General features: G+C 39.1%; 1 protein-coding gene across 2 annotated transcripts; it reads right to left on the reverse strand.

Moving 5' to 3' along the window:
• Positions 1 to 7,197: 7,197 nt before the first annotated feature.
• Positions 7,198 to 11,651, reverse strand: LOC109219440 (vesicle-associated protein 1-2-like). Of its 2 annotated transcripts, XM_019383899.1 has the most exons (8): positions 11,406 to 11,650; positions 11,190 to 11,260; positions 10,041 to 10,122; positions 9,832 to 9,947; positions 9,623 to 9,751; positions 9,434 to 9,475; positions 8,025 to 8,102; positions 7,198 to 7,489 (listed from the first exon to the last, which is right to left on the reverse strand). In XM_019383899.1, exons 1-8 carry the CDS (start codon positions 11,455 to 11,457, stop codon positions 7,379 to 7,381), a joined length of 681 nt encoding a protein of 226 aa, XP_019239444.1. In that variant the 5' UTR covers positions 11,458 to 11,650; the 3' UTR covers positions 7,198 to 7,378. The 2 variants fall into 2 exon arrangements, with proteins under 2 accessions (XP_019239444.1, XP_019239445.1); XM_019383900.1 differs by lacking the exon at positions 9,434 to 9,475 and having other exon boundaries at positions 11,406 to 11,651.
• Positions 11,652 to 25,106: the final 13,455 nt, after the last annotated feature.

Here is a 25,106-nt window from a genome sequence, read left to right on the forward strand (position 1 = left end):
ATTCTAAAATTGCAATAGGATAGCATGTATTAAAATCAGACTTTAGCCAAATATAGCAGTTGAGCGACCGTGCTAGAACCACGGAACTCGGGAGTGCCTAACCCCTTCTCCCGGGTTAACAGAATTCCTTACCCGGACTTCTGGTTCGCGACTGTTAAACAGAGTCAAACCTTTTCCTCGATTCGGGATTCAAACCGGTGACTTGGGACACCATAAATCTCCCAAGTGGACTCTTGCAAGTGGACTCTTGAGGACACCATAAATCCCGTCGCTAACAGTAAGGACCGCAATATAATCTCCTCCCAATACATATATTATTAGCGACGGGATTATTAGCTCGTCCCTAAAAGTTGGTCTTAAATAAGGCTTTTTCTTGTAGTGTTGGATAAAAGTAGATCTTCTCCTTCCTCCTCCTTCTGATGCCAAATTGCATTCTCTTTATAGATAAATCTTGTAAGCATTAAATGATTAAATGTGTCTGAGGAGTGAGCTTGGACATGTCTGAGGAGTGAGCTTGGATGTGTTCGAGGAGTGAGCTTGGACACGTCTGAAGAATGAGCTTGGATGTGTCCGAGGAGTGAGCTTGGACACGTCTAAGCTTCAATTATAGGCTTCCGTTTTCCATTTCAATTCTTGTGCTTGCCGTAGCAGACTTTCATCGAGCATTTTGTCTTTTCCTTCTGTTATATATAATCTTTTTTTTCTGCAAAAATAGTTAGAAAGAGGCAAAATACGAAATATAATATAAGTATATTATTTAAAGTAGAATATTAATAATATATAATAAGTAAATATTTTATATTCATCAATATTGGTATTAGAGCTTCTACGTTCTTGGGAGAGAATTAAGTAGCTTCCGCTGCCGGGGGGCGGCGCTAGCCAATGGGTGTCGCCCGTCTGGCCAAAAAATATGTTGGTAAAATCATAGATAGTTGTCGACAAAATTAGGTTATTCGATGAAAAGTTTCATGACAAATTCAAGAAAAAAAATAAGTTTAAAGAGGTGCAACAAATATGGCACAAGACGAAGAAACTCTTCTCGAAAAGTTGGAGAGAGGTTTAAAAAAGTTGGGAGTTTAAGACTGGTGCTTCAACAAAATTGGGTGTTGGTGACAAAGAGCATCAACGTGAGTTGGAGACAGGTGCTTCAACAAAATTGAGAGTTGGTGACAAAGTGCATCAACGGTGTTGATGACAAAGTGCATCAACGTGAGTTGGAGACAGGGGCTTCAACAAAATTGGGTGTTGATGACAAAGTGCATCAACGGTTGGTGACAAAGTGCATCAACATGAGTTGGAGAGAATTGCTTCAACAAAATTGAGAGTTGGTGACAAAGTGCATCAACGGTGTTGGTGACAAAGTGCATCAACGGTTGGTAACAAAGTGCATCAACGTGTCACGACCCCAAACCGGCCCGGTCATGATGGCGTCTTTCGTGAAGACAAGGTCAGCCTCCACAACACCCATATTGACTATTTAATCATTAAGAGTCATTTTCAAGCCTTTAATTAAACAACTGTTTCGTAATATAAGTCTAAATAAACAGTGCGGAAATAACATACAAGCCCGACATTGGGGTGTCACTAGCCATGAGCATCTACCAAGGTCTGAATACAACAAAAACAGTCAAAAAATACTAAGTACAATAATGGAAATGAGAGGAAGGAAGCAATGCTGCGAACGTCGTGCAGCCACCTTGCTAACTCTGATGACTCCGCGTCTGAGCAATCAACACCCGTTATCGGGTTCTAAAATACCTGAATCTGCACACGAGGTGCAGGGAGTAATGTGAGTACTCCAACCCAGTAAGTAATAAGAGTAAATAAAGACTGAGCAGTAGGAAACCATGGATCCACATTTATGATAAACTCAATAAGCACAACAGACTTTCAAATCAGAATATGAGTCAATCGTCTCATTTAAAATCCAGCTTTTGGTAAAATCATTTGAAAATACCTTCCAACAGTTTCAGTAGGGGTTCTATACCATTTATAATAAAAGAGATGAAAATCATAACCGGCCCTTCGGGCAAAGCATAGTTCGTAAATCGCCCCTCGGGCAAAACAGGAATCATACACACCTTATAACATAAAAATCTCAGTGGAAATAACAAAAGTCAAATCAGTGATTAAATTCTGAACATCTCATAAACCCCAGTTCAAATGAAAGTTGTTTAAAAACATTTATTTAACATGTCTGAAGAGGCTCAGCATAAAGATGAGTGAAAGCAGTCATTAAATCAACATATTCGATAGAAACTCACTTTATAGAGGAGTGAAAATCAATAAGTTCATAATCAGGCCCCTCAGACAAAGCAATCACTCATATGCAGGTATATATCTATCGCCCCTCGGGCAAGCCTCTCAGTCACTCGTGACTCAACTCTTATCAATCAGCACTCACACTCAATAGGTACCTTATAGTAACCGCTGCGGCGCGCAGCACGATCCATAAATATAGTCGAGTGCGCTCACTGGGGGTGTGCAGACTGCGGAGGGGCTCCTACAGCCCAAGCGCTATATCACTGCAGCGTGTAGCCCGATCCAACATATCGTTGTGGCATGCAGCCCGATCCATATACATATAATCCTCACAACTGGGCCCTCGGCCTCTCTCAGTCATTAACTTCACAATCAGACTCTCGGTCTATCTAATTCATCAACCTCACAATCAGACCCTCGGTCTATCTCAGTCATCAACCTCACGATCACTCGGACCATCAGTAAAACAGGGAACTCAGCCCAAATAGTTTTCACATTTTTATGAAATAAAGTGATAAAACCAGATTTAAACAATAAACAGGTGAAACATGACAGAGGATATGCTTTCAAAACAAATAAAGTGAGGAAAAATAGTGAATGAGCCCCTAAGGGTCTCAGCAGGTCGGCACAAGGCCCCAAGCATGGGATACATCCCAAAATATAATATAAGTCTCTAAAACATGGAATATCATAAGATCTCAAATTAAAACGCGACTTAACAGTCGTACGGGACGGACCAAGTCACAATCCCCAATGGTGTACAACTCCACGCTCGTCATCTAGCGTGTGCGTCACCTCAAAGTAACGCGACGATGTGTAATCCAGGGTTTCAAACCCTCAGGACAGTATTTACAATCATTACTTACCTCGATCTGGTCCAAACTCTAGCCCGCGATGCCTTTGCCCGCACAAATTGACTTCTGGATGCTCCAAATCTAGCCACAATCAGTACATAACCATTAGAATATGCTAAGGAAACGAAGCTCACTCGAAAATATCCAATTTACATAAAAAAATCCGAAATTGTTCAAACCCGGGCCCACATCTCGGAATCCGATAAAAGTTACATCAATAGAATCATCGTCCTCTCACGAGTCCATACTACCAAGAACATCAAAATCGGACCTCAATTGCCCCTTCAACTTCCCAATTTACACTCTCCAAAGGCAAGCCTTAATTTCCCAATTCTAGGCTTTAAGTTCCACATATTTCATGATTAAACAAGTAAGAATCAACATAGTATCGAGTATTGAGTTCAACAATCTTACCTCCAAGTGTTTCCCTTCGATTCCCTATTCAATCTTTCTCAAAAGCTCCAAAAATTGCTCAACAATGGAGAAAATAGACCAAAAATCGCGAACTCACTTTTTAAACATTCTGCCCCAGGCCTGTAATCCTTCATCATGATCGTGGGACTTCTTTCGCGATCGCGAAGCACAATCTACCAGGCCCTCAAATTTACTCTACGCGAACGCGGTGAGGGCCACGCGAACGCGAATAAATCCACGCGAACGCGATGCACCACTCGCCCAACTCACGCGATCGCAACTCATGCTACGCGATCGCGAAGAACAACCTGACCTGCCCTCATCACAGCCCTACGCGATCGCGAAGGAGAATTTTCTGCAACAGCTGAAACTCAAAACCTGCAACTCCAAACAACATGGAATGGTCCGATTGACCACCCGAAACTCACCCGAGGCCCTCGGGACCTCAACCAAACATGCCAACATATCCCATAACATCATTCAAACTTGTTCCAATCTTCGGAATGCTCAAAACTGCTCAAAACAACATCAACACACCAAAATCACATCGGATTCAAGCCTAAGAATTCCAAGAACTTCCAAATTCCGCTTTTGATCAAAATCCCAATCAAACCACATCCGAATGACCTAATTGTACACATGTCACAAATGACACAATGAAGCTACTGCAACTTCCGGAATTCCATTTCGCCCCCTGTATCAAAATCTCACATATCAACCGAAAAATGCCAAAATCTCAATTTCGCCAATTCAAGCCTAAACCTTCCACGGACTTTCAAAATGCATTCCGATCACACTCCTATGTCCAAATCACCTAATGGAGCTAACTATAATCATAAAAATTTTGATCCGAGATCATATAATAACAAGTCAAATCTTGGTCAGCTTTTTCAAATTTCAAGCTTCAAACTGAGAATTGTTCTTCCAATTCGTTTCGATTACCCTGAAAAACAAAACCAGCGATTTACATAAATCATAATACCTCATACGGGACAATCCATGCCTGAGAACCGATGAGAAAAGTGCAAAAGCTCAAAACGACCGATCGGGTCGTTAAACAACGGTTTGTGACAAAGTGCATCAACGTGAGTTGGAGACAGGTGCTTCAACAAAAATTGAGGGATGAAGACATGTGCTTCATCAAAAGTGAAAGTTGGAGAGGAGTGCTCTAACATAACAACACAACGAACAAGTCAGACGTATACAACTTTGAATTACGAGAGAATGTTGGAAAATTAATTCAAAGTTGTAGTAGAAAACCTTAGTTATTTAGGATTTGGTTTATTTAATTCATGTCTAAATAGGATTTTCAATTAATATAGGAATAGGCTTTCTTGTTTCTAGTTGAAATAGGTTTCATACTATTATAAATAGAGGTATTGATAGCTTATTTTATGTGTGGAGGAAATAAAGAATTGTAAAGATCAATCAGAGATTTATAATAAAATATTTTCCTTCATTGACAATCATGTTCTTGTTCCTGGTGTTTAATTATTTTCTCTATTCAGGAAAAGAAAACAAAGGAATAGTGAACCACATCTAATTTGAAGTATTTGTGTTACTAGTTAAGCTAGATTTGTAATACACATCCATAGCTTTATGGCTTCAAAAGTGTATCAAAGAGCTTCTCTGAGAGATCGGAGAAGCAAATGGGTTGTAAAAGATGTGGAATATATCTTGAGTTTTATTTAGTTAGGGGGATGCCAAATACTTTTCTCTTTCAGTTTCGAATAGCTTCCCAGACATAGCGCCTTGGTCAATAAGCCATCATTCAAACTTCAGAGTGAAGTTCCAAGTTGAGTTCCTTTCGTCCCCTGTTAACTTTGTGAAGAAAAGAAGAAGAAGAAAGGAAGTTCCATCATAGTAATTAAATGGTACTGTACATGGAGCTAATGCACCCGTATATTAGTGGAGACTGGGCAACTCCAATCGAGCTGAATTTCAGTTGAACTAATGAAATAAACCCATCACTGTGGGAAACCAAACTTGAATCAACCACAACTAGTCAATCCACAATGAACATTTTGGATTCAGTTTTCTTCATCAATCCATTCATTTTCTTGAAATACTAACAGTAACTATTCTGATGGAGTATCTCGTGGATCAACTTTGAGTATCATGGTCTTCAGATCCGCATAAACGGATACCTGTCTTTGGCAGTCTGAATATTTTTAGAGTCAAAATTCGCTAGCTATTTAACCAAAATCATACTTGCTTCGAAACTAAAAACATCTACATGGTAGTTCAATGCATCGAGCAATGGCGGCTCCATAAATTTTGTGGCCTAAAGCGAAATTTAATAAGAGACCATATACTTTTTTATTAGTATATATACACACACATATACCAAAAAAAAAAGATAGTGTTGCCATTTTTTCATACTTGTTATTTATAGCATAACATGCTTAAATGATGAAATTTTTAACTTCACATGGTAGTATTATTATTTATAGTAGTAAGAAGTAACTTAAATAAATTGGATGTAAGCCATGTATTTTCAATATTTTACCTTTGCTTTTGTTGTAAAAAATATATTACTAATATGAATATCTAAGTAATTTAATTCAAAGTTCTAAAATATTTTGTGTTAAAGAGTAGATAGTCTTTCTTTCTTTCTTTTGTCCAAGGTTTATTGTATTTTTTTTTTTTTTTTTGCAAACATTAATATTGTCTAACTTGAAATAAAATCATAAAATCTATTATTAGAAAATTTTGGGGGCCTAAATTAAAGTTTTACTAGTCTCCTAATCGAGTCACATGTCCATCCTCATGCTATTCTCAATCAAATTTTATCGAGGCTCAATTAAGATAAGACAACAATCAATAAATGTATTATTTAGTTACCAAATGTGAATGAAGTTGTTGAATAACACGTTCATGGGCAATTGTCTATAAATAATTGTTGATCATTAATGAGGACGACTCAACGGAACTGGTGGCTTAAAACTAAAATATATTAAAAGATCCTGAATTTCTTTCACAATATTCATATAATATGGAGACAAAAAAAGTGGTGAGAGAACAATATATAATATGTGGGTTAGGCATAAGTCATATGGTATTGAACTCCCTATAAAAAATATAGCATTAAATAAAAATGGTAAAAGGATTGAGCCTATTATTGATTGTGTTTTGAACCTTACAATACTTGTCTCCGGGATTTCTTAGTTAAAAAAAGAGACACAAAAGAACTTGATTACATATATCAAGATCTATAAAATGTGACAAAAAGGAATAGCTAATTTAGAAAATTTGATTTGAAACTAGAAAGTAAAATAGCAAAAAATATGAAAAACGAAAGAAAGAAAAATAGACTTGATGAGAAGATTTATTTAATTTAGTAAGAGAAAAGTTCTATCCTACTAACTCATTCAATCCTACATCTACCAAATTTAAATAAATATTAGAATTTAAAATATTTTATCAATATATATATATATATATATATATATATATATATATATATATATATATACACTTTATATTTTTTGGGCCTTGAATATTTGGGGGCCTAAGGCAAGAACTTCACTTGCCTTACCCTTACCCTAGAGCTGCCCTTGGGCCAGCGAGGCCAGTGAGCTAAGACCAGGGGTTCCAGTTCAATGTGGTTTTCTTTCTTCTTTTCCTTCTGATTTCCCTCATAAATGCATAGTTGGGAACACGACTATAGTTTTATCATCCTACAACTTTGAAAATATCCAAACAATCCTTTGGCACAATATTCAGAATTACCGAGCAATTCAGATTCAAATAATGTACAAAATTTTGCGTAGAAAGTAAGTATTCAAAATCTCCCCACACCTGCCCGCCACAACCAGAAAGAGACTTTATTCTCAGACCTGAGGTCATCAAAAGTTTCTGACAATGTACCCCAAAAGGATGCCAAGCAAGCCAACCACCAAGATGTACGAAAGTGGAACTCCAGTACGATGCTCTTGACGTCCATGCCTCAGAAGCTCCTGGACAATGGTTTCAAATAGCACCCAAATGATAAAATCATCCTTGACAAAATGTCAACACAGCTGTATGGAAATTTTTCTTTGCGCACACAAACTAAATTCAAACAAGTGTTATAGCAAATCCAGATAAATGCCCAAGTTTGCTATGAAGTTCCCAACTTAGGCCAAATCACCAAGCATGGTTATCACACCAAAACTTAATAGTCTACGAACTATTTGCTTCTGATTGAAAAAAAAAATTCTTAAAACCAACTCGTTCTACATCGTGAAGATAAGATTTCTCATCTCCAATAACTACCACATTTTCTCTAAACACGCCTTTCAAGACTTACTCAAATTATTTGGTTAGTGCTAGTGCACTGACGGACTTTATTAGTGCTATATCTGGGGATTAATGACTTCTGATCTACCATGCACATAAATTATCTGAAGAGCCATCCTTAAAGGGATAAAACAAGCATAAACTAGCAGACAGCAAAAGGAAACATCAATTTACTCAAGAACCATTGACCAAGCACGCAGAAAAATCATATACCAGTTCTCGGTTGAGCTTGGAATTTTGTTGAATAATGGAATCTCTCTCTTGCATCAACCTCAAAATTAGTTCTCTGGCCTGCAGTGATTCCAAGATATGAATTGCTTATCAAAAAGAGAATATGACACATCTAAATGTGAGAGGACAATAAGTTTGATACTAGCATGCTGGAAAAACAAAATTCTTTTTTCGATAAGATATGATATGTGGAAAGAACAAAATTCTTTGACAATCACTTCCCAAATCCAAAGATAAATGATGAGGCATTACTTGTTTCTGGAAGAAAAACAAGCACATAGGCATATATAATTTATTTTCAACCATTCTTCTGTTTAAGTTCTCTCCCTTAACTTGTTTTTTATGTGTTTGCGAATGTAATAACTATCACATTCATCTCCTTCTCAGGAGAGATAATCCTGAAATACTAAAGAAATATTCCATAATTACAAACTAGTGTTGGTTTCTTCAACTTGTTTTTCACCTATATCTGTTTATGCAAACTTGAGCTAATTCATTACCTAACTAAACAATTTCTGGGATCAAAAAATATTGATGAAAAGAACAACAAAAACTACTATGCCTCAATCTGAGCAAGTTGGGGAAGTTGGTGAAAAGAACAAACATAATTTCTTTTTGGTCAGGTTCAGGTGTCACTTTTTACACAACAAACAAGAGAATCCAAACTGGTAGGTTGCACCATTTGTCCAAAGAAAGAGGACAAGACAAGAAGAGTGTGGAGTTGCTGACTACCAACAGAAGCAGCAGACAATCGATTTCAAACGAAATGTTGGTTAGCATTAATTGTTGGAATCTGAAGGTTGGATTAAGAGATTGAAATAGAAGGAAAATACAATTCAACTTGTCACATTATGAAGGTGAATTAATGGGTAATAATACTGGGTTTCTCGATAAACCTTCTTTCCAGGTTTTCTGTTTGTTTCCTAAAAACTGTTCTTGCATTCCACGGGTTACTATAGTGTCCTCACATCTAATAAACAGATTAACTGGACAACAACAAAAGTGATGAAGTTGAGGATCCAAATCAGCTTCCTAACAGTGTAGGTTACAAAGCATCAACATATAGGGGAACCAAATCCAGAATAATCTCAAAGGAGCTAATCAAATTTTTCGAACAGAAAAAGCAAAATCTGATATGAAAGAATTGATTCTTCTCCTTGTCACCAAGATTAATAGGCTAATAAGGTTCATTAAGCTTTCTAGTGATTCTAAGAGTTCTCTTAAGGTGTCTCCAATCTCATCTTCACTGGTTGAGGCCATCAATTAACCCCGTTGAGTCCAGAAGGTAATCTACATTTACAGCTCAGATGAAGTATATTTCTCCCAGAAGCTATGTCTAATGACTTAACAGTTTCCGAACGTCAATGCTTTAAATGACCCTCATAACATACCTTAGTGGAGTTATCCTGAGACTCAACATGTTCTTGTAAATCCTGTGATAAGCAAAAATTAAATCATTTGCAACTAATGTATGTCCCTACCATGATGAACAGATGAATTAGAAGTAAATGGTGTATTCTAATTGAATACAAAAGATGCAAAAACAGAGAGTGGAAAACTAATTTAGATTGTCATCTTACAGTTTCAGAAGCTCCTGGTGAAGTCCCTTCCTCAGAATCTTCAGGGACTGGTGATGGCTTTCTTGGTGGTGAAACATAAACAACTTTTAGTTTGCATTCCTCAACATGATTTCCTCCGGACTTGTTGAACTTCAGAAAAAGAAAAGAATAAGATTTGAATGTATAAAGTCGACTACAAAGAAACAAAAAGAATCTATAAGCTAAAATACCATGTCCGGGTTAATATCTTTCGGGGTAGACCCAGGGTTCGTAATCACACTCTGTACAAGAAACTTGTCTTTGCATTGCATATCCGGAGGCAACTCTGTTTGCGGTTGCATCGTAACTAAATCCAATTATCAACAAAAGTAAACCAAAAATAACATCAGATGACATCCATCAAATCTAAAAGACCCATCACAGAGATCTAGAAAAGCACCTGTAACGTTGGATCTTGATCGTGGGAGAACAATTCCACTGTTCGGCCTGACAGTATACTTCCTGGGATTGGTTGTCTTTACCTAATAAAAGCCGATAAAGAGTACATAATTTAGCCTTTTCAAAATAGTATTAAATCCCCCTCAGCCAGAATATTACAAATTTATAACACTAACATTTAAATGACCATTTCCTTTATCAAGGAATATCTTCCTCATAAATCATATTAAAAAATTCAGAATTGAGTGAAGATTAGGACTTCAGCTTTCCTGCTCATCAAAAACAAAATAGGTAAAACTTACCGCACCTAATGTTTGCACCAAACCAAGTAAAACCTTTAGAAGTAACAATTAAAGTGAGATACATATTGATATAATCAACCCTACTTTCTCTTCTATTTTTCTATCTCCCATCTATCTATTTTCTTTAGTTATTTACTAGAGCAAATATGATCTGGAAGTCGATCAGAGCAAGTGTTCGGATCTATTATGACATAGCCTTGAGGCACTCAAGGGACTTTTTAACCTTCTAAAAACCTCTTTGGGTTTGGAAATTAATTAAAAAAACTATCATGTATTTAATAGTTTGGTGCAAATACCGGAGCAAGTAAAATTTTCTATCTCCGGCCCAAACTAGTAGGACTCGGCTATATGATTTCTCGGCACTCATTCCTCGACTATACAATTCTCTATTGCATCCCGCTCTATTCAGTACTTCCTAAAAACTAATTATAGTCAGACTATAAATTACGCTCACCAGTGGCGGGGGCAGAATTTCCGTTAAGGAGTTCAAAAAAGAAAAAGTAAAAACACTAAAAGGAACTATGGCCAGTGGGAATTGTACCAGCAACCTCGCAAAGGTTTTGAACCCGTTAACCACTAAGTTATGCTTTTGTGATGTGGCAAGGGGATTCAAAATATAATATATAGAGGCACAAAACAAAGTTTGCCTTATTTGTACAGCGTAATTTTCGAGCGAAGGGGGTCGGAAAATCCCTTCCGCCCCTCTAAATCCGCCCCTGATGCCGACAATCAACCTACGACAATCTCTCTCTTCAAAAACAACGAAAGCACCAGAAATGAAAACAGAAAGGGGCACAATTCCGCACATGAACGTCAGTATAATAGAGGTTAAGTAAGAATATATATACCTTGAAAGCAACGTGATTATCAGTCTTATTGATCAGTTCAAAAGAGCTCGAAATTGACTTCTTGAGTTCGACTTCGAAATAACAAAAGCAGCAAAGAAAAAGAGAATAATCAAAACCCTAGGAGAACATAATATAAAACTGATTCCTTTTTTTCCAGAAAAGAAACTGAATCATACGAGTATTAAAATTAAAAGATACATAAAGGAAGAAACTCACATGGAAATTGGAGGTCTAAAGGATCGATAATTAGAAGTTCTTCACTTGTCATGGTGAAAAAACAACGAAATATGGAGCTGATAAAATCAAATTTCTGAAATTATGAATTATGATGATAGCAAAGAGAGAGGAATTTGAACGTGAGTTTCGAAGTTTGGTTTACTGAATTGGAAAATATAAATACTACTCCATTGGAATCTTATTTTGACGGAATCAGAGGGTAGGGTCTTCTCGTGAATTTCAAAGACCAACTTCCAAAAGTACTAAGTAGGCGTTTGGACATAAGAATTGGAAAATTGGAAAATTGAAAAAATTGTGAAATTTTTTTTGAAGTGAAAATGATATTTGAAATTTAGAGTTGTATTTGGACATAAATTTCAGTTTGGGTTGTTCTTGAAGTTTGTAAGTGATTTGAGTGAAAATTTTGAAAAGTGGTTTTTTGTAGTTTTCCAAATTGTCGAAAATTTTCAAAATGCATCTTCAGGCGAAAATTGGAAATTTTATGAACAAACGCTTATTTCAAAAAAATATAATTTTATCCACTGTTTAATATGTTGTATTAAAAATAATAATTGCATAATTTTTAAGAAGAAGCTATAAGTTATCCGGACACTAATTACCCCACCTTCTACAAGGTAAAAGTTATCCCAATACTAATTTTAATCCCCGGATAACTTATACCAGATTTGCTAACCAACCAAAGTATTAAGGTGGTATTAAATTTTTATACCAGCACTATGTCTTTTTATATCTCATACCAAATGACCCCTACCTGTTTAATTATACAGAAACTTCACTAACAAGCTTGATTAACAATTAATAGTGAAAGGATTTATGTTATATACTTGGGGTGCCTTTGGTACGAAGGAAAATGTTTTCAAGAAAAATAAGTGGTTTTATCACTTTTTTTTCATTGTTTGGTTGATGAGTGGAAATATTTTTCCGGAAAATATTTTTTATGCTACTGTACTCACCTTCCCCCCCCCCCCCATGTTTCCTTGCCGCCCCCTGTCCCCCTCCCCCCAGTACCCAACATTTTCAGGACTCTATTTTCTTCAAGAATTTAATCATTCTTCTAAAAATTCACACAAACCCAAAGGAACTAATGTGATGCTTACTTTTTTACGCAAAAATGATGTTGAAATTCGCTCCATAACTAAAAAGAAAATATTCGTTGTTGGTTGAGAAAAAAAGTACTCTTGCTACAACATGAAAATAAAATAATATACTGGCATAAGAAAAGAAAACTTTCTTTCTCTTCGCACATGCTCTCGGCGCATGATAGTAACGTGTGCTGACAGTGCTCATCCATGGCGAACGGAAGAGGACAGGGACGAGGACGAGGGTGTGGTAGGCCCAAGAAGAACCCCATAGCTATCTTTGGTGGCTCTGTGGGTGCTCGAATCCAAGCTGATGAAAAGGAGAAGGACCAATTGGGCACACCTTCTAATAAACAAGTGGTTGAAACTGGAATTGCAATGGGGATGATGAGCTGTGAAGCGGGATCATCAGAGGCTAGATCTGAACACTGCTCCAACAGCAACTGAAGCTAACATACCTGATGAGTACCAAATCCAACATGAAAGTAAGGAAAAATACTTTCTAGCAATGAAACAGTGAAATCCTGTGCATGCTGCTAATGGAATAGTGATTGTGGAGAATCCTAAGCCTGATGAGGCAAGTGCGGCGAAGCCCAAACCGTGGACAAACCTATTTCAGAGGAACAGAGCAGTTGAGAATGGTATGTCGTTATCCTACATACCTCTACAAATTATTGATGGCCAAATTGTAGTACAATTAGACAAAGCTGAAATTGATTTAGAGACGAAGAAGTGGAGAAATGTTGTGATAGCTTATATCATTGGGGAACCACCAGGTTACAACACTATAAAGAGATATATTGGGATGAATTGGGCAAATGTTGTTGAACCTGAGTTATACCTACATGAGGAGGGCTATTACATCATTAAATTCCAGAATGAAGCAGACATGTAGGAAATCTATTACTCTACGCCATATACGATCAACAATAGACCTATTATTTTGAAGCCTTGGATACCAGATTTTGATTTCAATGAGGAGTTTCCTACAGAGATTCCTCTGTGGGTCCAATTCCCCAAGTTGCCAATGAATTGTTGGGGTCATGACTCTTTATGTAGAATGGCTAGTGCAATTGGGAATCCTACCTATGCAGATGAGTGTATTGCTGTAACGATCCGACCGGTCATTTTGAGCTCTAGAACTTCATTAGGCGGTTTGAGGCCATGAGCAGCTTCATTTCAGGTATTATGACTTGTACGCGTGGTCGGAATTGAATTCGAGAAGTTTAGGGTTGATTCGAAAAGAAAAATCTCATTTTGAAAGCTTTAAGTTGGCAGAATTGACTAAGATTAGATTTTCGAGTAAACGGCCTTGGAATCATCATATGAAGGTTCCAACAGGTTCGTATGATGATTTTGGACTTAGGCGTATGTCTGCATCGGGTTTTGGATGACCCAAGAGCGTTTCGGCGCCTATTGTGCAAGCTAGTATTTTGGAAGAATTTCATAAGTTTAGGTTGAAGTTCATTCTAGTGTTATCGATGTCTGTTTGGGATTCCGAGTCTGGGAATAGCTCTATATGGTGATTCTGGTATTGGGAGCGCAATCGGAAGTGGATTTGGAGGTCCGTATGTCATTTTGGAGTCATTTGGCTAAAGTTAGAAATTTGAAGGTTTTTGAGAAGTTTGAACGAAAGTGGACTTTTTTACATTGGGGTCGGATTTCGATTCCGAAAGCCGGAGTAGGTCCGTAATATCGAATATGACTTGTGTGCAAAATTTGAGGTCAAACGAGATTTGATAGGATTCGGCATCGAATGTTGAATTTTGAAATACTAAAGTTCATTAAGCATGGATTGGAGGGTTATTCATGGTTTAAGCGTTGTTTGATGTGATTTGAGGCCTCGAGCAGATCCGCATTATGTTTTTTGATTGGTTGGTATGACTGGACGGGGTCTTGGGGGCCTCGGGTGGATTCCAGATGGTTAACGGATCAATTTTGGAATTTGAAGAAGAAGCAAAATAGCTGCCTTCTGGTGTAACCGCACCTGCGAGGCTTGGGCCGCAGGTGCGGAGCCACAGAAGCGGCCATGAGGGACGCAGATGCGGTGTTGGAATAGAAGTGAAGAGACCGCAGATGCGGTCATATAGCTGCAGAAGCGGTACCGCACCTGCAGTAGGTGAGGCGCAGAAGCGGAAAGTGCAGCCTGGTGAGAAACCGCAGAAGAGGTAGTAGGGCCGCACTTGCGGAACTGCAGAAACGGTCAAGTGACCGCTGGTGTGGAAATGCTGGAGGCAGTGAGGTTCTTTAAATGGGGGATTTGGCTCGTTTCTACTCCATTTCTTTCATGGGTGCCGGTTTTGGAGCAACTTTGAGCTGCCATTTTCACCACCAAGCATGAGGTAAGTGGTTTATACATTTAAGTTAAATACATCGATTATGTATATGTTTTAACATGGAAATTAGTAGAAAGTTGGGATTTTGAAGAAAACCTAGAAATTTGGTATTCTTGGATTTTGACCACGATTTTGGAGATGAAATTGAGAGTACATTATATATTCGAGGTCGTGAGGTTGTGGGAAAACATTATCTTCGAAAAATTTCGGAATCTGGGCACGTGGGCTTGAGGGCGATTTTGTCAACTTTTCGATCGGGGTTGGAAATTGTTATGAGTAATTGAGCATGTATTAATGGATTTGCATAATTATTGGCTAGTTTTGAAGCGTTATGCATCGATCTGTGTCTTCGGAAGGGCGTGGAATGCCGGTTATAGAACTCCGGAGCGAGGTGAGTCTCCTTTCTAACCTTGTATGAGGAAATTATCTCCATAAGTGAATTAATTGGATATGTGCTTCTATTTGTGGGGGCTACGTACGCACTAGGTGACGAGAGTCCGTGCATAGCTACTATTATGCGTATGTCCGGGTATTCCTAGGTTACATCATGTTTTGTTGATGTTGTTGCTGATCGATGTTATTGATACCTTGAGAAGAAATAAGATTGAAGTTGCGTAATAATTATGTTGAAAGGTATTTTAAATTGAGGAATTCAAGAATTTAAGTGTTACCGCTAAACTTAGTACTTTCAAAAAGAATTGGGGGATCTTATAATAACTTAAGGAATCTATGTGTAATCGTGTCACATGTATGTTTCGCGAGCGGGGAAAATTACCTTAAAAGCTTCACGTTGAATTGTCTTTATTTTTTAAAAGGATCAAGAAAAGGATTTTGATTTGTTAATAAATTTATATTTGACTGCGTCGCATGTATGATTCGCAAGCCGGAAAATTCCTCAAATCTATATTTGACCGCGTCGCACGTATGATTCGCGAGCAGGGTATTTACTTCTACTATTCTCATAGGAGCGGGCCGATCACCACAGCAGGTTAATAGATGCATATATGGTTTATGTTGTTCGAACCTCGCCAATGCACAATTTACTTTTATGTTAGATCGGGTCGTAAGCCTTGACATTACCTATATATATATACCTATGTATTATACTCCTGGAATCGTGCGTAACACTTGGCTAGAAGCCGGTGTATATGAGGGATTTTTTTCTGAATTAAATCCTGATAATTTCCTTGACGGAAACTACTATAATTGTACATATATGCTAAGATCACGGAGGGAAACTTATTAGATGAAAACTTGGGGTAAAATTATGAAAAAGGGGGATGGTATTATTGTGTTTTATACATGATTATTTCATATATTCACCTTGTTTCATACTTATTCACTTCTTTACTGTGATGATATTATTGGACCATTAGTAAGTGTCGAAATCGACCTCTCGTCTCTACTTCTTCGAGATTAGACGTGATACTTATTAAGTACACGTTGTTTTTGTACTCATGCTACACTTGCTGTACATTTTTGTTGCACAGGCACATGTACCTCTAGTGGCCTGATGGGCGTAGCAGCACGGATGATACATAGACTTAGGTGAGTTGTATCTCTCGAGACGACGCGCAGCCAGTAGAGTCTCTTTCGTTGTATTATATTTACTTTCTGTCCAAGTTTGTATTCCGGAAAGCTATTGTACTTTATTAGAATTCCTAGTAATTGCTCATGCACTTGTGACACCGGGTTCTAGGACGATTTCGGGATTATTCAGTAAATAAATTTTGTAAAGATATCTTCATTTATCCAGTGAAGTTTATAATCCATTTTTTAAATGTTTAGAAGAAATGATTCGAGAATATTAAAACGAGAAGTTACTAGTAATATGGTGTTGGCTTGCCTGACAGTAGTGTCTGGCACTATCACGACCCTTAGTGGATTGTGGGTCGTGAAAACTGCGAAGAAAACTAGAGTGTCTTTTGCGAGGACGCTGATAGAAGTAAACATCACTAAAGAGTTTCCTCTAGAGTTAGTGGTTATGGATCTTAATAGGAGGCAATTCACACAACTAATCAGATATGAACGGAAACCTGAGTATCGGCAGAAATGCCAAGTGGTGGGCACAAATGTTGCATAGAGCAACGACCAAACAATTAGCAAGAGAAGCAACCTATGAGGAGAAGAGAGCCTAAGAAGGTCACAATGGAATGGAGATGCAAAAGCCCTTTGAATGGAGGAGACAATTAGACCAATCAACCAGGAGACCAAGCTCAACAACAGACACAAGACACTCTCCCTCAGCAGAGCAAAGAAGGTCCACATGGGCAGAGGAAATCTGATGACAACTGAAGGTACTTATGCACAAGAGAAGCAAGGCAATTTTCAAACACCTATACAACAGCCAATGGCTGTCAACTATATCAGTGAAAAATGCCTTTGAGCCACCACAAAGAGGAAGTTAGATTGCTAACACCCTACCACCTGATAAGGGTACGGGTCACATGACTTGCTAATGAAGTGGCTCTTCTGGAATATAAGAGGTGTAAATAAGAGATACAAACAAAAAGAGTTAAAAAAAATATATCGGTAGCCAGAAAATAAAGTTAGCAACTATAGTTGAAACTAGAGTCAAAGAACATAATGCAAGAAAGGTGATGCTAAATGTAATCCCAGGATGGAAACATTTTACAAACTATCAACATGCACAAAATGGAAGATTATAATGGTATACTGTGACGTGTGGCTATAATTCTGTCACGACCCCAGTTCGTCCTCCGTGAACTATCGTGATGGCACCTAGTCTCTACGACTAGGTAAGCCTAACAAATGCGGAAAAAGAAACAATTGCGGAACGAACATAATTAAAAACTAAGATAATAAAATGAAACAGTGTTGAAGATGCCGCCTGGTATATAACAGTACAAGAATCTCAACCTAACACTTGCAAAATTCGAAACCCCATGAATCACAAGCTAAGAGATCACATATAAAGCTCTAACTCCATAAATGTTTATCAACAATGAAAAACACAGAAGGGCTATACTAGTACTGAGAATATAAAGGGACTCTTCGGTCTGCGGACGCGGCAGATATACCTCAAAGTCTCTAGGAAGCTCCTCGCATCACTAAGTAAGTGCCAAGCCTAACCTCCGTCGGGTAGTGACGAGGAAAGTCAGGGCCCTACTCAGTTTAGATGAAGAACAAGGTAAAATAGTATAGGATACGACAATATAATTAAATGCTAACAGTAAGAAATAACACATGATATTAAGGATAACAACCATTGAAACAGAGGCAAAATAATCGCAAAGGAATACCACTCATCATAGAGGTAACAATCGGGGATCTCTCAGTATTCCGAGTATATCTTGGTATCCTCAATATACGCTAGGGATATCTTGGTATCCCGAGGATCTCCTAGTATCCTCAATATGTGTTAGGGATCTCTTGGTATCCTCAATATATATGCTGGGGATCTCTCGGTATCCGAAGGATCTATTAGTATCCTCAGTACGTGTTGGGGATCTCTTGATATCCCGCACTTCAGTCCAAATCAGTATATGTACAGGGGATCTTCCGGGATACCTTCCCGTAGTCCCAAAGTAAACACACAGCAGCAACACGAAGAATACTCAATTAAATTCAACTTCATACCGAGATAAAACATGTAATTCTAACCTTGCATGCTACACATAATACAATTAAGGTAGTTTGAGCAAATAAAGCAATTAAGTCAATTAAACATGCTTTTCTAGGCTAACAGCAGGCTTAAATTTCAAGTAGTATAAGCATGAAAGGAAACGCAATTAAAGTTATTTAATGAAATCAGGATTTTCAACAATTAGCACAAGTACACACTCGTCACCTCACGTACAAGGCATTTCAAATATCAACAATACCAAATCCTAAGGGGAGTTCCCCCATACAAGGTTAGGCAAGCCACTTACCTCGAACCGGCTCAAAATCAACCTGAAACTACGCTTTTGCCACGAGTACTCGACTCCAAATGGCACACATCTATTCAAATCAATTTCATAATGTAAATAACACTTTAGGTAATTGATTCCACTAATTAATTCTAAGCTAATACGCAAAATTAGGTAAAATGACCAAAACTCCCCTCGGGCCCACGTCTCGAAATCGGGTAACATTTATATTTTCAAAATCCTCATACTCTCACGAGTTCATTGTTACGGCCAAACTCACACGCAAGTATACGCGGTCGTCAAGTAATAAAGTGACTAAAAGTCGGATGTCGAACCCACGAGGACTTGTGATTAACTATTAACTAAATTAGACTATCCTAATTATCTATACAAGAATTAAACCCAGAAGTATTTGATTCTAAACTAATTAAAATAAATAAAAATAAATAATGAACTTTGAACAGAGAAAGAGCAGATTTTTATGATATCAATGTAATGAAAACGATATAGGGTTATGGGCTATCTAACATTCCTATTGTATTCTTCAATTGAATTGACTAATTAATTTATTTGGTTTATTGGTTGACCGGGTTAATATTGCTCATAAGAATCTGTCGAGTTCTTAATCGCCTATTCAAGCTAGCCTAACGCCTATATGTCTATGGAATTAGAATCAACAAGAACGCATTTATAATTCCTGTATTTCAACCAAGCAAGGCAATTAGGTATATGTCTATCCTAATTGCGAATCCGTTCCCCGATGCCCAGGTTCAAGAACCTGCTCTACTCAATCCTATATGCAATCTAGAATTCCCACTTTCGAGTTCAACTCTAGATTCGTAGATAGTATTCAATTGGTGATCAAGCAATCAAATAATTAAGTGCAGGATTGAATAAATAAACCAATATTATAAACTAAGAAATCAAAATCAATATCCGAATAACAATAGTCATGAAAGAACCACAACCCTAGAACGTGAAGTTTAGCTCCACATAGACATGGTAGCAAAACAACAAATCATACAAAGAAACATAAAAAGACTAAGTTGGTGGAAGAAAAGATGAAACTCGGCCTCCACGGCGGCTCTATGCTTGTGTTTTCCTCTAAAAAACGTCCTCCTCCAAAGCGTGGTGTGTTCCTCCACGTCTAAAGTGTGTCCCTAGGTCTAAGATGTGTTCAAAAGTATCCCCCCCCCCCCCCAAAAATAGCGTTTTACATGTATTTATACCAAGTAGGGTCGGGCCCAGACGAAAATACCTTCTCCCGCGCGAAATAGGACTCTGGCTCTGTAAATTTTGTACAGCCGCGCCGCACCATGCGGCGCACTAGTGGAAATTATCAGCAGCCTCAACTTTTCGCATCAGGCAGCATTTTACACTGCTGCGCTGCGCCTTGCGGCCCCCCATGCGGCGCGGCAGTGTAATTTTCTCAGAGTGAACTTATTTCGTCCTCTTTTAACATCCGGACTTGGTACACGACCTCCAAACACGATCCTGGCTTAATTCCTTGGGCTTTTACTCAGACTTCAAAGCTCCAAATCACTTGAATTTATTCTATAATATCTACATAGCTCGGAATCACTCCTACAAGGCATAAAATACATATTTAGTGCAAAACACTAGCGATTAAAGCTCAAACTCAATTAAGCATAAATATAATACAATTTAGCATTAAAACATCAAAATGTAAAGTAAGTAATGCACTAAAAATATGGAATTATAGCCAAACATCATTCATGCATACAAAAATTATCCAAATCCATGTCAAATTCCCAATCAAAACTCGAAATCTAAGTCTAAGAACTTTCTTCAAAATTTTCCCCAATTTTCATCTCCAATCCGAAATTGAATGACAAAACTAAGATTAGATTATAGGAATACAACTAGAAAGGGACTAGGAATCGTTACCCACTGATTTCCTCTTCAAAATCCTAATTGCCATCTCCCGAGCTCCCAATCAATTTTCTAACTTTTGAAACTAAACCCTCGAAATTCTGATTTTTCTGCCTAGCAAATCCGCATCTGCGGTCCAACCTCCACATCTGCGATACTGCTTTTGCGGTCAAGGGAACCGCTTCTGCAGTTTCCACTTAAATCCTCTTCGCCGCACCTGCGACCCAGAATCCGCATCTGCGGTCACGCAGGTGCGGTACACCTTCCGCTTCTGCGGTTTTAGCACTTCTTCCTCTTGTCCGCTTTTGCGGCTTGATTCCGTATCTGCGGGAGTCGCACCTGCGGCCTCTCAATCGCAGATGCTGTTATGACAGCACTCATAAACTTTAACTGTAACTCCAAATTCCAAATCTTTATGTCAACCATCCGAAGTCACCCCGAGGACCCGGGACCTCAACCAAAAGCACATACAAGTCTAAACCATTGTTCAAACTTATACGAATCTTCAAAACACCTCAAAAAGTATCAAATCAACCAATTAGCATCGGATTCTAGCCTAAGAACTTCAAAACTCTCAAAATACGCTTTCGATCAAAAAGTCTTTCAAATCTCATCCGTATGACCCGAAATGTTGCACACACATCACATTCAACACTACGGAGCTACTCCAACTTTCGAAATTCCATTCCGACCCCGATATCAAAATCTCACTATCGAACCGGAAACTTCAAAATTTCAACTTACGGCATTTCAAGCCTAAATTAGCTACGGACCTCCAAAACACATTCCGAACACGCCCCTAAGCTCGAAATTACCCAACGGAGCTAACGGAACCAACAGAAATCCATTTCGAGGCCGTCTTCACACTGCTTCGACTATGATCCAAATTGTAAAACTTAAGCTCTCATTTAGGGATTTATTGTCCCAAAACTCTCTGAAACTCCAAATAAATCCTCCCGGCAACTCACAACAGTAGAAACAAACACTGGAAAAGCAGTTAATAGGGGATCGAGGCGTAAATTCTTAAAATGACCGGCCGGGTCATTACATCCTCCTACACTTAAACATTTGTTCATCCTCGATCGAGCATGGATACATACCTGAGGTAGTAAAAGATGAGGGTAACGGCTGCGTATATCCTGCTCGGTCTCCCAGGTCGCCTCTTCGACCGGCTGACCCCGCTACTGAACCTTCACTGATGCAATGTTCTTTGACCTCAGCTTTCTAACCTGCCTGTCCAATATTGCCATTGGCTCCTCAACATAAGATAGATCCTTGTCCAACTGGACTGAACTGACCTCCACATCTAGCTGGCTCAGCAGGTGGGGTAGCAACTGGAGCTGTAACCATAGCTTGAGAACTCTGCAGGCCGCGCTGTGGCTGAGAAGTCAGTGGAGGCGCACTCCTCCCAAGTCTAGGGCAATCCCTCACCACATGGCGTGTGTCACCACACTCAAAACAAGCTCTAGGAGGACGTGGAGGTTGTGACTGGCTCGGGCCAGGTCTGCTGGACTGACCTCTAAAAGCACCCCGCGCAGAAGGCGCACTAGACACTGAAGTTGCATAATAAGGCTCCTGAGGCCTAGGAAGAGCCGGAATACCACTGGTTGCTGGAAGAGCTGAATGAACTGGGCGACTCATATAACCCCTACCATGACAACCTGCAGCTGGGGCACGGGTACCAGAATAATGGCCCGACTCTCGAGACCTCTTGGCCTCCCTCTCCTCTCTCCCTAGCATGTATACCCCCAATCCTCCTAGCAATGCTCACCACCTGCTGATAAGAAATATCCATCTCCAACTCACGAGCCATTCTAGACCTGATGTGAGGAACAAGCCCCTCAATAAACCGGCGAACCCTCTCGCGAACAGTAGAAACCAAGGCTGGGGCATGTCTAGCCAAGCTAGTGTAACAAACAGCATACTCCGAGACAGTCATAGCACCCTGACGCAAATGCTCAAACTCTGCGCGCCATGCATCCCTGAGGCTCTGAGGAACATACTCTCTCAGGAACATATCTGAAAACTCAGTCCAAGTCAGGGATGCTGCCTCATTCGGACTGTTAACTCATAAGTACGCCACCACTCATAGGCGGATCCTCGAAGCTGGAAAGTAGTGAAGGAAACCCCGCTCGATCTTGATATACCTATGGTATGGAGAATACGGTAGCACTCATCTAGAAATCCCAAAGCATCATCTGATGCTAGACCACTGAATACAGGAGGCTTGCACTTCTTGAACCTCTCAAGCCTCCGCTGCTCATCCTCGGATGGCACTGCCCTGTCCTCCGGCTGATCTTGGACTGCAGGTTGTACATGAATAATCTCTAGGAATTGATCCACATGCACTCTATGCTCATGAGTGCGGGCGGCGGGAGTCTGTACTCCTCCCCCGGCCTGGGATGTAGCTGCAGCAAGGGGAAGCAACCCTACCTGAGCCAAAGTGGTGTACATGCTCATGAACTGTGCCAAAGTCTTCTGAAGTGCTGGAGTAGTAGTAGAAGTAGGCATATCAGGTGCCTGGGCTCTGATTGGAACTGCTGGTGGCTCCTCGGTGGCAGCTCGCGCGGGTGCTCTGGCTGCACCGCATGCTCATACTCGACCTCTACCCCGGCCCCGGCCTCTGGCGGCTGCAGTAGGGGGCGCGATTGTCTGATCATCTCGGGTAGCACGTGTCCTCACCATCTGTGAGAGAATAGAAGACATAAATTTAGAATTGTGATATCAAAATCTCGCACGACAAGGAAATCAAATAAAGTGGAATTTTCCTAATAGTTACATAGCCTCTCGCTGATAAGTACAGACGTCTCTATACCGATCCGCGAGACTCTAATAAACCGACTTGTGATTCATGACTCCTATGAACCTAGAGCTCTGATACCAACTTGTCACGACCCCAGTTCTCCCTCCGTGAACTATCGTGACGGGACCTAGTCTCTACGACTAGGTAAGCCTAACAAATACGAAAAAAGAAACAATTGCGGAATGAACATAATTAAAAATTGAGATAATAAAATGAAACGGTGTTTAAGATGCCGCCTGGAATATAACAGTACAAGAATCTCAACCTAACACTCCCAAAATCTGGAACCCCATGAATCACAAGCTAAGAGATCACATATAAATCTCTAACTCCAAAAATGTCTATCAACAAGGAAAAATACAGAAGTGCTATACTAGTACTGAGAATAGAAAGGGACTCTTCGGTCTGCGGACGCCGCAGATATACCTCGAAGTCTCTACGAAGCGTCTCGCCTCAAGTGTGATAAGACTGAGTGGAAGTACCTGGATCCGAACATAAAAAATATGCGCAGATAAGGCATGAGTACACCACAGCAGTACTCATATGTGCCAAGCCTAACTTCGGTGGGGTAGTGACGAGGAAAGTCAGGGACTTACTGAGTTTAGATGAAGAACAAGGTAAAACAGTATAGGATACAACAATATAATTAAATGCTAACAGTAAGAAATAACTCAGGATAATAAGGATAACAACCACTAAAATAGAGACAAAATAATCGCAATGGAATACCGCTCATCACAGAGGTAATAACCGGGGATCTCTTAGTATCCCGAGGATCTCTTGGTATCCTCAATATACGCTAGGGATCTCTTGGTATCCCGAGGATCTCCTAGTATCCTCAATATGTGCTAGGGATCTCTTGGTATCCCGAGGATCTCTTGGTATCCTCAATATATATGATGGGGATCTCTCGGTATCCCAAGGATCTCTTAGTATTCTCAATGTCATGCTGGGGATCTCTCTGTATCCCACACTTCAGTCCAAATCAATATACGTGCGGGGGATCTCCCGGGATACCGTCCCGTAGTCCCAAAGTAAACACACAGCAACAACACGAAAAATACTCAATTAAATTCAACTTCATACCGAGATAAAACAGGTAATTCTAACCTAGCATGCTACACATAATACAATTAAGGTAGTTTGAGCAAATAAAGCAATTAAGTCAATAAGACATGCTTTCCTAGGCTAACAGGAGGCTTAAATTTCAAGTAGTATAAACATGAAAGGAAACGCAATTAAAGTTATTTAATGAAAAAGGATTTTAAACAATTAGCACAAGTACGCACTCATCACCTCACATACAAGGAATTTCAAATTTTAACAATACAAAATCCTAATGGGAGTTCCCCCACACAAGGTTAGGCAAGCCACTTACCTCAAACCGGCTCAAAATCAATCTGAAACCACGCTCTTGCCACGAATACTCGAGTCCAAATGTCCCAAATCTAATCAAATCAATTTCATAATGTAAATAACACTTCAAGTAAGGGATTCCACTAATTAATTCTAAGCTAATACGCAAAATTAGGTAAAATAACCAAAACGCCCCTCGGGCCCACTTCTCCGAATCAAGTAACATTTATATTTTCAGAATCCTCATACTCTTACGAGTTCATGCATACCAAAATTATCCAAATCCAATGTCAAATTCCCAATCAAAACTCGAAATCTAGGTCTAAGAACTTTCTTCAAAT

The sequence above is a fragment of the Nicotiana attenuata genome, unplaced genomic scaffold (assembly GCF_001879085.1).
Source record: "Nicotiana attenuata strain UT unplaced genomic scaffold, NIATTr2, whole genome shotgun sequence".
NCBI classification, from domain to species: Eukaryota; Viridiplantae; Streptophyta; class Magnoliopsida; order Solanales; family Solanaceae; genus Nicotiana; species Nicotiana attenuata.

Excerpts from the sequence above, each read along its gene's own strand:
- LOC109219440 (XM_019383899.1), bottom strand. The coding sequence starts at position 11,457 with ATGACAAGTGAAGAACTTCTAATTATCGATCCTTTAGACCTCCAATTT. Across the intron at positions 9,476-9,622 it reads CACCAGGAGCTTCTGAAACT|GATTTACAAGAACATGTTGA; the intron begins GTAAGATGACAA and ends TGCTTATCACAG. Across the intron at positions 8,103-9,433 it reads CTCAGGATAACTCCACTAAG|GCCAGAGAACTAATTTTGAG; the intron begins GTATGTTATGAG and ends GAATCACTGCAG.